General features: G+C 36.4%; 3 protein-coding genes and 1 pseudogene across 3 annotated transcripts; 2 read left to right on the top strand and 2 right to left on the bottom strand.

Moving 5' to 3' along the window:
• Nucleotides 1-358: 358 nt before the first annotated feature.
• Nucleotides 359-1,599, bottom strand: LOC147288611 (LOB domain-containing protein 27-like). Its single transcript, XM_086242573.1, has 2 exons — nt 779-1,599; nt 359-461 (listed from the first exon to the last, which is right to left on the bottom strand). The coding sequence occupies exons 1-2, from the start codon at nt 1,597-1,599 to the stop codon at nt 359-361; spliced, it is 924 nt and encodes a 307-aa protein (XP_086098699.1).
• A 4,105-nt stretch (nt 1,600-5,704) lies between these two features.
• On the top strand, nt 5,705-6,914 carry LOC147288610 (actin cross-linking protein, putative (DUF569)). The gene is made up of 3 exons (XM_086241999.1): nt 5,705-6,322; nt 6,449-6,740; nt 6,870-6,914. The coding sequence occupies exons 1-3, from the start codon at nt 5,705-5,707 to the stop codon at nt 6,884-6,886; spliced, it is 927 nt and encodes a 308-aa protein (XP_086098125.1). The 3' UTR covers nt 6,887-6,914.
• A 406-nt stretch (nt 6,915-7,320) lies between these two features.
• Nucleotides 7,321-8,985, bottom strand: LOC147288609 (pentatricopeptide repeat-containing protein At3g28660-like; annotated as a pseudogene).
• A 1,135-nt stretch (nt 8,986-10,120) lies between these two features.
• On the top strand, nt 10,121-14,666 carry LOC147288608 (FAD/NAD(P)-binding oxidoreductase family protein). Its single transcript, XM_086240202.1, has 16 exons — nt 10,121-10,278; nt 10,384-10,509; nt 10,611-10,670; nt 10,763-10,876; nt 10,958-11,045; nt 11,357-11,499; nt 11,578-11,679; nt 11,824-11,895; nt 11,970-12,069; nt 12,178-12,260; nt 12,785-12,862; nt 12,956-13,054; nt 13,156-13,206; nt 13,306-13,362; nt 13,495-13,536; nt 13,995-14,666. The coding sequence occupies exons 1-16, from the start codon at nt 10,135-10,137 to the stop codon at nt 14,055-14,057; spliced, it is 1,422 nt and encodes a 473-aa protein (XP_086096328.1). The 5' UTR covers nt 10,121-10,134; the 3' UTR covers nt 14,058-14,666.
• The last annotated feature ends 776 nt before the right edge of the window (nt 14,667-15,442 follow it).

Raw genomic sequence — 15,442 nt, 5'->3', positions numbered from 1 at the left:
GTATGTGATATTTCTCTTTACTTTCTTAAGTTCAGATCACCGGCCCCCTCCCATGTGCAAATTTTCTGCTTGTTTTAAATGTATACAATCTAGACTTAGAAGTCTTGTAGAAGATGATTGAAATGCAATAACAATATCGATCTGTAACATATTAATGTTACTCCAATTAATGATTGCGCATGGAAATGATATTAACAATATCTCCCACATCATCTCTTATTCATCTATGAATGTGCATGGAAACAAATTATATCAAAATTACGGAGGTGTTAACGCTAAATTATAATAACAAATTAGAATCAAGCAATTATATATCGTTTTGAAATTAACTAGAATTACTTCATCGCTTGTCTTCTAGCTATTTCACACTTGTTAGGCTGAAACATGCTGCCGCACTCTTGAGTTCATTCTTTGAGACATGTTCAATAGATTGCGTGGTACCCTTGAACGATGATTCAGCACTGCATACATATCAGTTTAAATAATTTAGTAGACATTAATAATTAGTAGCAAACTCTCAAATATATATACATATAGAAGATGTTTATGTATAAGTAATCTCAAGTGTACCATATTTTTTGTACCATGTGTACCGACTCATCTCTACAAGTAAATTTTATCTCTATTATAGAGATGGTCGGTACACATGTGGTAAAAAATGTGGTATAAATAATTCGATCCCTCCCTCCTCCCTCTAGGCCTCTTTCCTTGGCCTCCATTTGTAACCAAAAAAAAAAAATTGTATGTATAGCATAAATAATGTATCGTGTATATATACCTTGACTCACAGGCTTCTTTAGACTCGATATAAGATTGCCTGTCATCAGCAATTGTATCAAACGGGATGTCATCATAATCATGAGGAACATCCATTTCTTGGTGAATGGGAAAGACTTGTGATGAAACCAAATTAGGTTGGAGGGCCATGGGATCAACATTGTTATTACTATAATAAGGGTGATGTTGGACTCTTAGAGAGTTGACCATGTTATCATTGTCGTCAATATAAATCCCATTAATCCCATTTGCAAGATACTCATTAGCCATGAATGACATGCCGGCAGCACTGGCAACAGAGTTGTACTGATACTGGTGTTGGTACATAGTGAGAGCTGCAGCAGCCTCATTGTTTGATGGAATCCCTAGCTGCAACTGCGAGGAAGGACAAGAGTGATGTGGTGGGGATGAAGGGATTCGGTACTGGCACTGGTCTTTGCAAATTGCGAGATGGGTTGTGACATAGCGAAGCTCTTCGATGGCTTGTTGGAGCTGGAAATTCAACTGGTTTATGATCCCCATACAACCCGTGACAGGAAACTTTGCGCGCATATTTGACTCGTAGATGATTGATCGCATTGCCTCTTCTTTCTGTTCCGGATGGAGCAGCTGGCGGAGGATCTTGGTTATGTTGGAGACGCCGTAGAGGCGGTGTGCGTTTTGGAACATTTTGGGCTGATCGGCGGGGAAGTGCGGGGCGAGAGGGCATTCCTTAGAGCACCTTCTTCTTTGGTATTTGCATGCAGCACAGGCCTGGCTTGCGCCTCCTTTTATTGTCATTGTTGGGTAGAATGAGCATTCATCAATGCTTTTGATGATCATCAATTAATTAACAATGTCCAATATATATGAACAAGTTAAGAGATCGATCATGAGAGCTGCATATATATATATGCAATAATAAGATGAAGAAGAATTGTTGGAATATTGTGGGATATATTGATGCAAAGGAATATGCATTTATGGGTTTGATTCAGAGATCTATGATGATCAAAAGCTGAAAGGTTTGATTTCGCGAGATTGATGAGCATGAGGTGGATTAGAAGACCAAGTAAAACTTGAACGTTTCTATTTTCAAAAGTAGATCTTGTTGAACTAATCTTAAGTATCTCGGAAGTCATATTTATACACAGTTGCACAGTTAGATTGGGCTGTTTGGTAATTTTGTATTCAACTTCTGGTAAAATAAAAAAAGAAAGAAAAGAAAACATGCAAAAACTAACTAATTAAAATAGTGAACTATGTACTTTAAAGTGGCAGTATCGCAGAGCATCGACCGGTCAAAATATGTTTGGCTTGGGACTGAGATTATGTCCCAAAATCAATTAATTAACGGATAATGATAAAGTACACAAAAAAGTACTAACTAGTTTATCTGTTTATGAGATAAACAATTTTGAAATTTTGTGACCTGTCATAATTACCTCCACAAAAGTTTTGCTCCTGCAACATATATGTTTAACGTGGAGTAATTTTTCGAAAACATGATCAAAGAATGAAGATTAACCAAATCGTAAATTTCAAAACAATTTTAAGTTGATATGAAAAGTTAATTTCCATCATTAATTTGTACCTAATTTGAAAGAACGAACAAGAGAGATAAAGTACTCAAATTTGATCTTTAATAAAAAATAAATTTAAATTAAGTATATGTATGACCATGATTATTGTAATTCAATATTAATACATGCTATATATGCATGCATGATGAGAAGTAATTAGAAATTGCAGAGATAAAGTGAGTGGGTTAAAGTGGCATAATGTTAATTATATTGATCATAACATATATATAACTTTAATGTGAAGGAAGGAAGTTGGTGTCAATACCATGATTATTAATGCAATTCAATATTAGAAGCAACTTAATTACGTACTCTTGCAATAAAATCTATGTTTATACGTTGCATGTTGTAAATTTTAATCCTTTTGGTTTGGCTAAAGAATGTTGAACAATCCTCCTAGCTCCTTTTTGATGTGAGAAGCTTCTATTTGATGATCAATTGTTAGATCTCATGTTATTTTTATTTTATTTTTATTGAATCTTTAGCCTCTAAAGAATTTGTTTAGAGGTTGTTCACAACAATTAGAAGTCTAAAGAATTTCCGTCGTTAATTTGTTAAAAAACAAGTGATATGTGGATCATAATCGAAGAGGCTGGATTAACCTAGTGTTTATGCTCTTGATTAGTTCCCTGAGAACCACATGTTTAGGTTCTTAATTAGGTGTTACATACTCAATTAGCCAATACCCATGTACGAGGAAGGAACGTGCATGCATATGCTTAGCTTTTCACCTTGATTAATTTCAAGTCCCACATGGCCACATGAACTTTTCATTTCCATGTATATAGTTAGCTAGCTAGTCCTCATATATAGCCAATAGGCATCCCTATATTTCATAATTTCCTTACTTTTAACCAAGTTTCCTCAACCTCCTCATCAAAATCCTTCGCCACCTTCATTTGTCTCTTCCTTCCCATTCAACACATCCTAGATCCTCCTCACATGAGTTTCCAATTCTTAATTCATTGAGGCCTAAAATATGGAGCTTTTCGAAAAAGCGAATTGGTGGTTCGCTTTCGAAGCCACCACAACAAGTATCTAGTAGCCGATGAAAACGAGGAGTACGTTTATTCGTCAAGATAGAAACGGGCCCGTGAAGAAGGCTATATGGCTCGTGGGATCGAGTTTGGTGAAAAAAACGCAAAGACATTGCGTTTGAAAAGCTGTTTCGGGAAATACTTGACCCCTTCTACCATGCATGCCAGGCTTTATGGGAATGTGGGGCAAACCCTGCCGAGGACATTGGATTCTTCTGTGGAATGGAAACCCATAAAATCATCAGAAGACTACAAGGTGAAGCTCAAGACACCCAAAGGCCGGCCAATTCCTCCGGGCCAATGGGGGCTTGCCACCTTGGAGATCGAAATTCCATCACCCATGCATGATGTTTCAAATAGACCTTTTATGCAAGATTGGGTTTTGTGGGATGTACGTGGATGTTGTGGAGATGCATACGTCCTATTCGAAACATCCACCAGCGGTGCAAAACTACCGCCCCCGCCACTACTACTACGTACTCCACCACCGACTTTGCCTTTGGAATCTTTGACACCAGTCTCTCCGGCGGAGATTGATCTTACATCACCAGGATATATATAATAATAGTAGTACTGATAATGATAATGATACTATGACTTAAGCTAAAAGCAAATGAAATAATGAAATCAAATTTGATCATCGATATTTTATTAATAGGTACATGCATATAATACCATGAAGTTCATGTATATCGATACTTAAGGCTCAACAATTTCATGAGATTCCGATCATACTGAAAAATGAGACCATCGTATGCCTATTTCAGTTCATACCACGACATGATCGAGTAATGTATAGAAGAATTCATTTGGTGAAATGGAAAACTACATTGTAATTTGTGGGTGACTAGCCATATGGCCCATATTCAAGTATATACTTGTTAATTTGTTGATAAAAACTTATTTATCTCCCCATGTGATACTACATGGTATTTCTCATCTCTCATTGGCTCTCTCTCTTCTTTTACTCTCTTTCTCTCTCTCATTTCTTATATCTATCTCTCTCTTTAAGAAATGCCACATCACTACAATATGGGAATAGGTAAGTTTTTTCCTAATTTGTCAACAAATTAATTATTATTAATAAATATCAAACACTAGTATTGGAAGATCAGTATCAGATTTATTCTGTAGCATGACCAATTGATCATCTCATATAAAAGTACTTGTAAAATTAGGCTAAGCTCCATTAATTTTCACTTCAATGATCAACTTATACTCGTCAATGCGTGTGACTTTTTATCTCCTCCCTATATTTCTAAGTGCTTATCTTTTACCAGAAAAGAAAAAAATAAGGGACCGCATTGGGAAAAAGGAAAAAGTAAACAAACCTCTAGCATTTCTGAATTTGAATCTAATATGTTTTATACATTTATTTGTAGATATGATTTTTTTTTAAATCACCAAACGAAAGAAGCACTTCATTTAACAAAAAGTAGTCTATGTTCCGTATTATTTGTTCATATTATGTTGTACAAGAATGTGATACACATAGTTTTATCAAATATAACTTTTACAAATTAATTAATGGTATTATATATTCTCTTCAATGTTGGAGAGGTCCCAATATCAAATTCCTCATCCCCTAATAAAAAATTAAAAATGGAAATGCCTTTCTCACACAATCATCGTCTCGTTAACTACCCCTTTTTTTTTTTGGGTGAAGTGGCAGCCCAAAGGCCCAACAACAAAACATTACATGAGCAACAACCTCCCTAGACCTAAAAACTCCCAAAATATCATCAATCAGACAACCTAAACTAATTCCAGCATTTACGTTTTGATGAACTAATTTTTTTCATTTTGTCATTTAGTAATAACCATCCCTTAATATATCTTCCATCTTTCTTATCTCCACCGAAAAAAAAGGGGGAAAATTCCCTGATATATAGTTACCTCAAATTCCTCAACCCTTATTTACCAAAAAAAAACTAAAAAAAGCCCTTAGCTCTCGTGGCTTTGTTTTGTAGATTTTTCTTTCCTCAGGAAAAAAATAAATAAACTAAACTAAAAAACAAAAACAGAACAAAACTTCCTCAACCTTTGCCTTTTCCTTTCCATTAACAAATTAACACAGCCGCCTCAATTTGTAATTCTTCCATTAAGCACCATCGCATAAGGCGCGCATTTTCTTCCTCATATCATATCATTTGCTGTGTTAGTTCAAGGTACAAATCACATAGAAATTTTCAAACACAAATTAATCTAATTCTAATACAACGATCATTTTAATGTTTAACAATTAACGTTATACTTTTTTTATCAAACATATGATGTTTAATTTTGTGCTTAATTACGCAGTACTAGATCCATCTTAATTTTTTTGGCATGGAGTTTTTCGAAAAAGCCAAGGTGGTACGCTTACGAAGCAACCACGACAAGTATCTATTAGCCGAGGAAGACGAAGAGTCCGTTTGCCAAGATCGCGACGGAACGGTGAAGAATGCTAGATGGAGGGTGGAGTACGTGGGAAACACGAACAATATACGTTTGATAAGCTGTTACGGGAAATACTTGACAGCCTCTAACATGCCGTTCCGTCTTGGCTTGAGAGGCAAGAAAGTGATACAGACCATTCCAAAGAGATTGGACTCGTCTCTGGAATGGGAGCCTGTAAGAGAAGGAACTCAGGTCAGGCTGAGGACGCCCTACGGCCAATTCTTGCGCGCAAATGGGGGTATGCCGCCATGGAGAAACTCGATCACTCATGACGTCCCTCAAAGAAGTGCAACCCAAGAATGGATTCTGTGGGATATAGATGTTGTTGAGATTCGCATTCAATCTCCAGAACGCGTTCGATCTCCAGAAGGTGTTCGATCCCCAGAAAGCGTCCGGTCTCCAACAGCAGTGTTGCGACCACCTCCTCCTCCACCACCTGGAGTAATTCTGCCTCCAGAACCCAGCTCTCCATCCAAGATTGAACTCCGGTCGTCACCCAGATTAGAGGTTTGTTTTGATTATATAACAAGATTGACTCTATTTTTTTTTTTTTTTAATCTTTGGTGATCTTATATGAAAAGATTTTGAAGTTGTGTGCTTGTTGGCTTGTTGCTGTTTGTTGTTTAAATGCAGCCAATAAGTGAGTCATTTGATATTGAAATGTCGTCCCCGGCGAGAAGTGGAGGGAGAACGATCTACTACCATGTGGGTAATGAACAGGATGCAAGGGGGGAAGTGTTTTCCTTGATGTTCAAGGGTAGTGATGTAGAGGGGTTGAAGCAAAAGTTGAAGGAAGAGACAGGGCTAGAGAAATTTGATGTGTGTTCTCCCAATCCACTCAATGGCCAACTTTATCCCCTTCGCTTACATCTTCCTCCAAACAACCATGATATGCATGTTGTTGTGGTTCCCTTATCGTCCAAAGGTTGGTAGATTTTCGTGATTCCATAAAGCTATAGATCCCATATCTTTATAATGAAAATATATGTTTCTGCCTCAAGTTTCTGTTTTATTCTTGTTGGTTTAAGAATGCTCGTCTTGTGCCCTTCACCAGCAGGAAGTGGATTGTGAATAGACTGAATTTGCACCACCTGTTGACAACTTCAGATCAATACCCGCTTATTCTGTACAATCATCTCCAAATATGATCGTGTTTGCAAATATAGATAGGGAGGCTAGTGGATTAATAACTGTACTTCACCATATACAAACAGAAAGGAGGTAGCACATCTTGGATAAAAGCAAGGAAATGTCTTTGCCAGATGGTACTTTAAATTTTTCAGGGCTTGATGGAATCGCTTCCTTTTTCGATATTTTTAATGTATATGAGAACAAATAAGACAAGTCTCATTAGCACAGCTAATTGTATTTCAATTGTATGCTTCCTAATGCCACATTAAAGTTTATAATTGAGATCAGAATGTTTCCTATGATTAGTCATAATTGTTGAGGATTTACAATCCAGAAGTTGTTCGGCAGTAAGTATGCAGAGCCTTCAACATAATCTAGAAAGGGTCATGAACTGAGTCAGCAGATATCAAATCCAGCATTGCACATCTGCGCTCGATGTGAATGTGATACATCACCTGAAACAAACTCATTAAACATCCCATCGACCTCTATCATACTGCAGCCTGTTGTCTTCTTGATTCCCCTTTCATCAATCATCTTCCGTATCCTAAGTGCATCTTCACTTCTCCGTGCACCCAAATAAATGTTTGACAACTGAATGTAAGCACCGCTTTCTTCTCCCCTGTCATCATTTTCTAGCTGTACAAGTTCTTCAACAGCAAGCTCCGCAAGATCTACATTATCATGAGTTTGGCACCCACTCAGTAAAGCACCCCAGACAGAAGCAAGTGGCTTCATGGGCATTCTTCTAATAAGCTGAAGTGCTTCATTTAATCGACCTGCCCTACAGAGCAAGTCTATAACACAACTATAATGCTCGTGTTTGGGCACAAGCCCATATTGAGTTTTCATGTTGTCCAACAGAAGCTTACCCTTCTCCACGAGCCCTGCATGAGTACAAGCCATTAGTACTCCGAGAAGGACGATCCCATCAGGTCTGAGCCCATCATCCACTTGCATCCTCTCCAAGCAATGAATTGCTTCTTTCGCATAACCATGTGCTGCAAACCCAACCATGGCTGCCCATGAAAACACATTCCTTTTAGGCATTCCCTCAAAGGCTTCCACGGCCAAATCTATACAACCACACTTGGAATACATATCAACAAGCGCAGTCCCAATAAACACATCCGACTTCATCAATTTCCTCTTTTTCACGGTCATGAATCCACTTCCCCTGTCAAAGAGCCCCCAAATGAGCACAAGCAGCCAACCCAGTAGCCACACAAAAGTCATCAGGCTCAAATCCACACACCAACATATCCCGGAAAACCTTCAAAGCCTCAGAAGCCAAACCACATCTAACATACCCATTCATAAGAACATTCCACTTTATAAGATCCCTGTTAGGAATTTCATCAAACAACTTCCTGGAATCATCCAAAACCTTGCACTCCGCGTAAAATCTAACAAGGGCAGTCTGAACATGATTATCCAATAAAACCAACCCATTTTTAACTACCCAAATGTGAATTTGCTTGCCCGCAACTAGCTAAGAACAATTCACGCAAGCTAATATGACAAAATGAAACGTATAGTTATTGGGTCCTAAGTTGCTCTGTTTCAACATGAGTTGGAAGTAATGCATGGCCAAATGAGGCTGAGAACTGCGAGCGTAGGCTCTGATGAGGGTGTTGTATATGTATGAATTTGGGGTCTGGATTTGGTTAAATAGAAGAGACGCAAAATGGAGGTTACCGGAGTCTGATAGTGCGCAGAAGGCGATGAGTTTGCTGATGGCGTAGTTGTTGAGGTGAAGGCCGTGGGTGATGAAGATAGCGTGGAGGGCCTTGAGTTCGCGCATGTTGGTGCAGCGTTGTGCTAAAGACATGCACCGCTTCCATGCTTGTGTGCTGCTGCACAGTTACGGATACAATAATTAGAAATGGGTGCTAAAACAAATCTTGATACAGTAATGTGGAGTAATATGGAGTAATGTTCCACGTCAAAAAACTAGAATTTAGTATACATGCTTATAAGTTTTGGAACTCTTCACTCATTGCTAATTAGTTTTGGATTGGATACTCTACTTCTATCATGGTATCAAAGCTTGGTTATCCGCATGTAAGGCCCAACGGCTACATTACTCTCAACACACCCATGTACGTGTGACTAGCATATGTGTTTATAAGTCTTGAGCCTCTCCATCCATTGTCAATAAATTTTGGATTGGATGCTCTACTTCTATCAGATACTAGATAATTTTATTAATAAACATAAAAAATACAAATAGTCAGAAAGAGATAATAAAATTTATTTTCAAAATGCATATCTCTACTAAAATATAGATGAAAAAAAAATATCACAATAAGTAAACAATGAAACATGTAATATGTATACAAGATAAGTTTATGAAAATTGAACCTTTCACTTCTTCACAACATAAAAATCCTTAATTACAATTTGTATTTATATTATCATAAAGTTCTTTTTCAATGTTAAGAACTTACTTGATCTCACATCTACAACTTGATCTCACATCTACAAATTACGCTTTCAATATATATTACTGAATTTGTGGGAGAGAAAAAGGGCACGGGAGTGGGGTACGAGGATAAAGGAAAATTCTACTTTTTTTCATTGGGTGGGCTGTGCTAATTAGTAGGTGTATTTTTTTTTTTTTTTTTTTAAACATAGGGTGGGCTTTAGCCCTCCTAATCCACAATGTGGATCCATCCATGCTACTGCATAGGAGTTGGCTCATGTACGTCTACGTGTGTACGCACATTGAAGCATTTGCAGGGTGATCATGTGAGAAATTGAGTCTTGAGAGGAGTTGGGAGGGGTATGAGAAAAGCGACGTGTCGTTTTTTTCGTACAGTAAGCGACATATAGTTTGAATATATTACGATTTACTGTACAAAATTTTAGGAGATTTCCAACAGTTAGTAAACTTAACTTGATAATTAGGTAATAAGAAGAGATTTCCAACGGTCAATAAACTTAACTTGGGTGATTCCCAGTGCATGTAGGAAATCAAATCCCTTATAAATTAGGGTTTAAATTCTTTAACTTGGCATTAGAGGCGCATTTTACCTAGTAACATAGTCCGTCAATTGTTCCAATAGACTACTTCCACGTCATAATCCCCACTGTATCTTCCTGCTCCATCACACACATAATATAGTACCGTTGCTTTATCCGCAGCAACAACAGAATGCATTGTGAATCGAAAAGCGAGAGCGCCTATGAGCTTCACCTTGGCGCGCTTCGTTCTCCACTTTGGGGTCTTCTCAGTAGCTGCAAGTAGCAGAAAAAACAATGGTCGTCTTATTTCAACCCTCCATCAAAGGAAATTTACTTCAACTGCCATTCCCAGAGCTCAAAACAAGGTAACACTAGCACCCATGCCTCAATCTTTGTTTCTCAAAAGTTTTTCTGTTCTTTTTTTTTTTTTTAATTTGTGTACTTATTTATGCGAGTTCTTTGATGGGTAGTCAAGTGAAGAGCTATTGGTTGTAGTTGGGGGTGGAGCAGCTGGGGTTTATGGAGGAATTAGAGCTAAAACTGTGGCTCCTAATCTCAATGTGGTCGTCATTGAGCAAGCAAGGCCTCTGTCCAAGGTTTTTTCATTCCACAACTTTCACTGTGCCAATCATTGATGACTATACTAAGTTGTTTTACTATCCATTTATGTTTTATTTTTAATTTTTTTTATTCGCAGGTAAAAATTTCTGGGGGAGGCCGATGTAACGTGACAAATGGGCATTGTGTTGATAATATGGTAATACATAGATGGGTTTAAATTGCAATTATAGCATGTTTAATAAATATTAAATTCATGATGTTTAGAATGAATGATGATTTGGGTCATAGGTTTTGGCAGAAAATTATCCTAGGGGTCATAAAGAATTGAAAGGAGCATTTTTCAACATGCATGGGCCAGTGGATACCATGTCCTGGTTTTCTGATCATGGGGTTGAGCTGAAGGTTGTCTACAAAACTACATGTCAATTTCTTTTTTTGGATGTATTTATTGTGCATGTGTAATTTGTGCTCTACTGACCGTAGACTGAGGATGATGGAAGGGTATTTCCTGTCAGCAACAGTTCATCTACGATAATTGATTGTCTCATGTCTGAAATAATGCGGTTGGGAGGTATGTATTCCATTATATTCTTTTTCATTTGTGTTTTTTTGGCGCTTGTTACAGAGCTACATCTAACACGGTCTGCTACTTTTGACACCAACTATTAAGCCTTAATAGAATTGAATGGGAGTTTGTATAGCATAATATTATCGAAGATGTTAATTCCATTACTCAGAAGTATGGTGTCATTTCATAGACAACTGGTACTGTCTATTCATTCCTCAGTCATATATTAATTTCATAATATCAAAATCAGGATACTTGAGTCTAACATTGTGACTTGCAACTTGTTTGTGCTGAAATTTGAGTTCCTCAACCAGTTTCTCTGCAGACTGGAAAAGCTGTGAGAACTGCGTCTCCTGCTGGTGGGAAATTCCTTCTGGAGGTTGAAAACCGTACACTCAGTCCCATCGAATATGTTGAAGCTGATTATCTTTTGATTGCCAGTGGTAATAGCAGGCAGGTTGTGAATAGGTCGATGTTCCTTTGTGTTGTCATGTTAATGGATTAAGTTTTTTGAAATTCCCTGTTCTTGTCACAGGGTTACAGTCTTGCATCTCAGCTTGGCCATTCAATTGTAGATCCAGTACCAAGCTTATTTACTTTCAAGATTGAGGATTCAAAGCTGGCAGACTTGTCAGGGGTAATTTTCTTTCATAAGTATCAAAATCACTATTTACTACATATCAATTGTTAACAATCATTGGGCGTTGTTGCTTATGAAACATGTGACTCAAGAGAGAAACAAGCTTGTGTATGGTTCTTAACCCTCTGTTTTAACATTTAGATTACATTCCCTAAAGTTAAGGCAAAGCTGGAAATAGAGAATGCCCGAAGAAATATACCACAGCTTACACAGGCATGTTTTATTTGTTGCCATCATTTAGATTTTCAATAATGCAAGTGTCATACCCAAAATATTTGGAAATTTAGGTTGGACCTGTGTTAGTCACACACTGGGGATTCAGCGGGCCAACAATTCTTCGGTTATCTGCTTGGGGTGCCTGTGTTTTATCCAGTTCAGGTTACAAAGGCAAGGACATTTCTTCTTTTTATTTATTTATTTATTTTTGTGGCTACATATTTTCCTTGATTTTAAAATGATTTTGTCGTTTCTCAACTTCTCAGCTTTTGGATGCAGGGACTCTTATTCTGGACTTTACACCTGATGTGCATATAGAAGATGTGGAATCAATCCTCACACAGCACAAGAATCAGTTTGCGGTACTCCTTGATCTTTTTTCTTGGTGAACCTATTCTTCTCTGTTTAATTGAATGTCATGGTAGAAGTGGAACTAGCTTCTTTATGGGTAATGATGGGGCAAGGTGGATTATATAATTTGAGTGTACCCAATCTGTATCTGGGTTGTTCCATATGAAGGTGGGCTAATAACATAAATTTAAGAGTCTATTAATATAAAACATCTCATTAATTTTAAATATACCCAGTATATAGAACTCAACATTTAAAAGTTTACAACCAAACACTTGATTTGCAAAATGTTGGTGTGTAATAGTAATGACCCAATGCCTTAAATCTAAAGTTTTGAAAAAGGTATAAGTTAGGTTAAGAAACATGATAAAATAAATATTGTATTTATATATTAATTTCTTTTTGTTAGGACTGTAGTCTGGAACACAAGGTGCTTATTTTCTTCAACTTTATGGTTCCTACTACTACCTTATACAATTACAATATGCTGTGCTTGAATTGACAATTCTGGTTTATGTTGCCTTTACCCCTGCAGAAGCAAAAGGTGTCCAATTCATATCCTTCAGAATTTGGCCTTGTGAAGAGATTTTGGAAATATATATTGGATCGTCAGGTTTGATGTTTGTTCTATGTTTAAACATGATATGTCTTTGTCTTAAAGAGAAATTATCCTTATATATTTATATTTCCAATTTGTCTTGTATAGGGTTTACTTGGTGATATCTTGTGGGCTTCCGTTTCAAAGAAATCATTAATTTCTGTTGCTTATATGTTAAAGCATTGTAAGTTTCGTGTTACAGGAAAGGTAGGATTCTGCAAACCTACTCTGCCACATCCCCCATTTTTTCCTTAAAAATAAATCTTTCATACTTTACTGAGAGATATATGTTTCTTTTTCTGGTGAAGAGTCAATATAAGGATGAATTTGTCACTGCTGGTGGGGTTCCACTTTCTGAGGTATCTCTCTCTCTCTCTCTCTCTCTCTCTCTCTCTTTCACACACACACACACACACACACATTGATTGGAATTACATCTGTTTCTTGTTTTCGTGAAGATATCATTGAATACGATGGAAAGCAAAATTCAGTCGCATCTATTCTTTGCAGGGGAGGTATTGTTTATTGACAATATTTGGGTTTCACTGAAAAAAAAAGTCCATACTGCATTTGTGCACACACACACATGGTAAAATCTGTTTCAAGTATTGAATGTTGATGGGATAACTGGTGCTTTCAATTTTCAGGTATTGGACGTTGATGGGATAACTGGTGGCTTCAATTTTCAGGTAAAACCCTATCATATAAAAGAAATGACGCAATATTATCCATCAATATTTTAATATATAACTCTAGTATGCTTGAATATTAACTTAAAGTTTCAGACATTTGGTGGTGGTTTTTTCATGTAATATCTAGTCCCCCATCATTAAAGTGGACCCTTTACCTTCTCCCCAAAATGTTTGACAGTTTCAAGCATTTCCTTTTGCTCAAAGAATGTCCAATGCATTTTTTCTTTGTTTTGTAACTAATGCATGATGCAATATCCGGAGAAAAAAGTTTATGTTTAACCATGTTATCATTTAGCATTTGAAAATGTTTTAATGTGCTACTTATAATCATGCATTTATAATTACAAAAGCAAAAATGGTTTATGAAATCAATCTAAGCAACCGAATCTTTCCCATCTGTCATCTTTTAGTAGTTTAATCATTACTCAGTTCTCCCTGGGCTGTTTTTGTTGCAGAATGCTTGGTCTGGTGGATATATTGCAGGAACTAGTATTGGTAATCAAGCGGTTGGTGCTTAAGTTACCTCTGTGAGAGAGTTTTTTTTTTTTTTTTGACAAACTTGGTAAGCAATTTCTTGGTAGTTAACTGCTATGCAGATGGTCCACATCAAGAGGCTGTCAATGATGGCTATTGAAAGACGTGATTAAAACGTAGAACTCTCCTTGTTTTCTTACTTAACAATTTTGTTAGTCAATGACTCAATAGGCAATCTGAGCCACAAACAAATATGTCCTTGTTCAAGGAACGAACAAAAATATGGCCGCTTTCAATGAACGAACAACAAAATAGTTCTAATTTTCTCTCTTTCCAGGAAAAACGAGAAAAAATAAAATAGTTTTAAATTTTCGTTAAATTTGTATTACTGTATTTTTCTTGATGTGTTTCTATGTTTCTGAAAGGTGCCACTAGGCTGAATGGCTGATTAGTGAATAGACAAGTAAACTTTCAATCAATTGTCTTTTGGTTGGGTATAGAGGGACATTTACTTGTTTACTATTAGTGGCATTTTCCTTATGTGTCGATTCCCCGGTTCTATCTGATCAGTCAATGATATAGCCATTTGTTATTCTTGGAGAATATACTACAACTATACGTGTTGATTTGAAAATATTCCATATTCGACCATCATGTTTAATAGATTTTTAGTATATTATTAATATTAATCTTCTTGGGATTATGAGTAAAATATCAATGGAACTTTGAATTTCATACTATGAAATAAAATAGAATTCATAGTACTGCCTGCTATTTAGCCGTCAATGCTACTGTGATATTAACTATGGTCGTCCAGTACCAGCGTCGATGGTGTGGTCCCCCCCTACATCTACTCCATCTGAGCGCCCGAGTTAACTCTTACGTTTTGACCACGGTGTACTTTGACTGTGCTTAATATAAAGGTTTAATTTCACTTTCGGTACATTTAATTTAGTTTAAGTTAGGTTGTATTTTGGTCCCTAGAGTTTTAATTGTTATAATTTTAGTTCATAGTTTACAAATCATTGTAATTCAAGGATACGATAATATTTTTTTTAATTAATTTGTTAAATAAGTCATTGAATCACTAACGGTATATAAAATAAATAATTAAAATCGAAATGGTTTATAAAGTAAATTATTAAAAAAGCACAATAAATTTGATGATTTGATAAATGAAAATGTTAAGATATCTTTGAATTGCAATAATTTATAAATTATAAGATCGAAATTATAACAATTGACAGAAACTAAAGTGAAACTTAACTTAAATTATAGGGACCTAAAGTGAACATTAGCCTAATATTAATTCAATATTGTGTCCTTATGAAATTTCATGGCATTGATTGTAAAATCTTAGTAGGTGATGGATTATATTACGTTCATATACAATAACGACCCATAGGTGCTTGACAAGCACACAAAATTC

The sequence above is a fragment of the Dryas octopetala genome, chromosome 4, assembly GCF_963921425.1.
Source record: "Dryas octopetala chromosome 4, drDryOcto1.1, whole genome shotgun sequence".
Classification (NCBI taxonomy): Eukaryota; Viridiplantae; Streptophyta; class Magnoliopsida; order Rosales; family Rosaceae; genus Dryas; species Dryas octopetala.
Note: the sequence above shows the minus strand (reverse complement) of the source record. Positions and strands in the feature narration are given on the sequence as shown.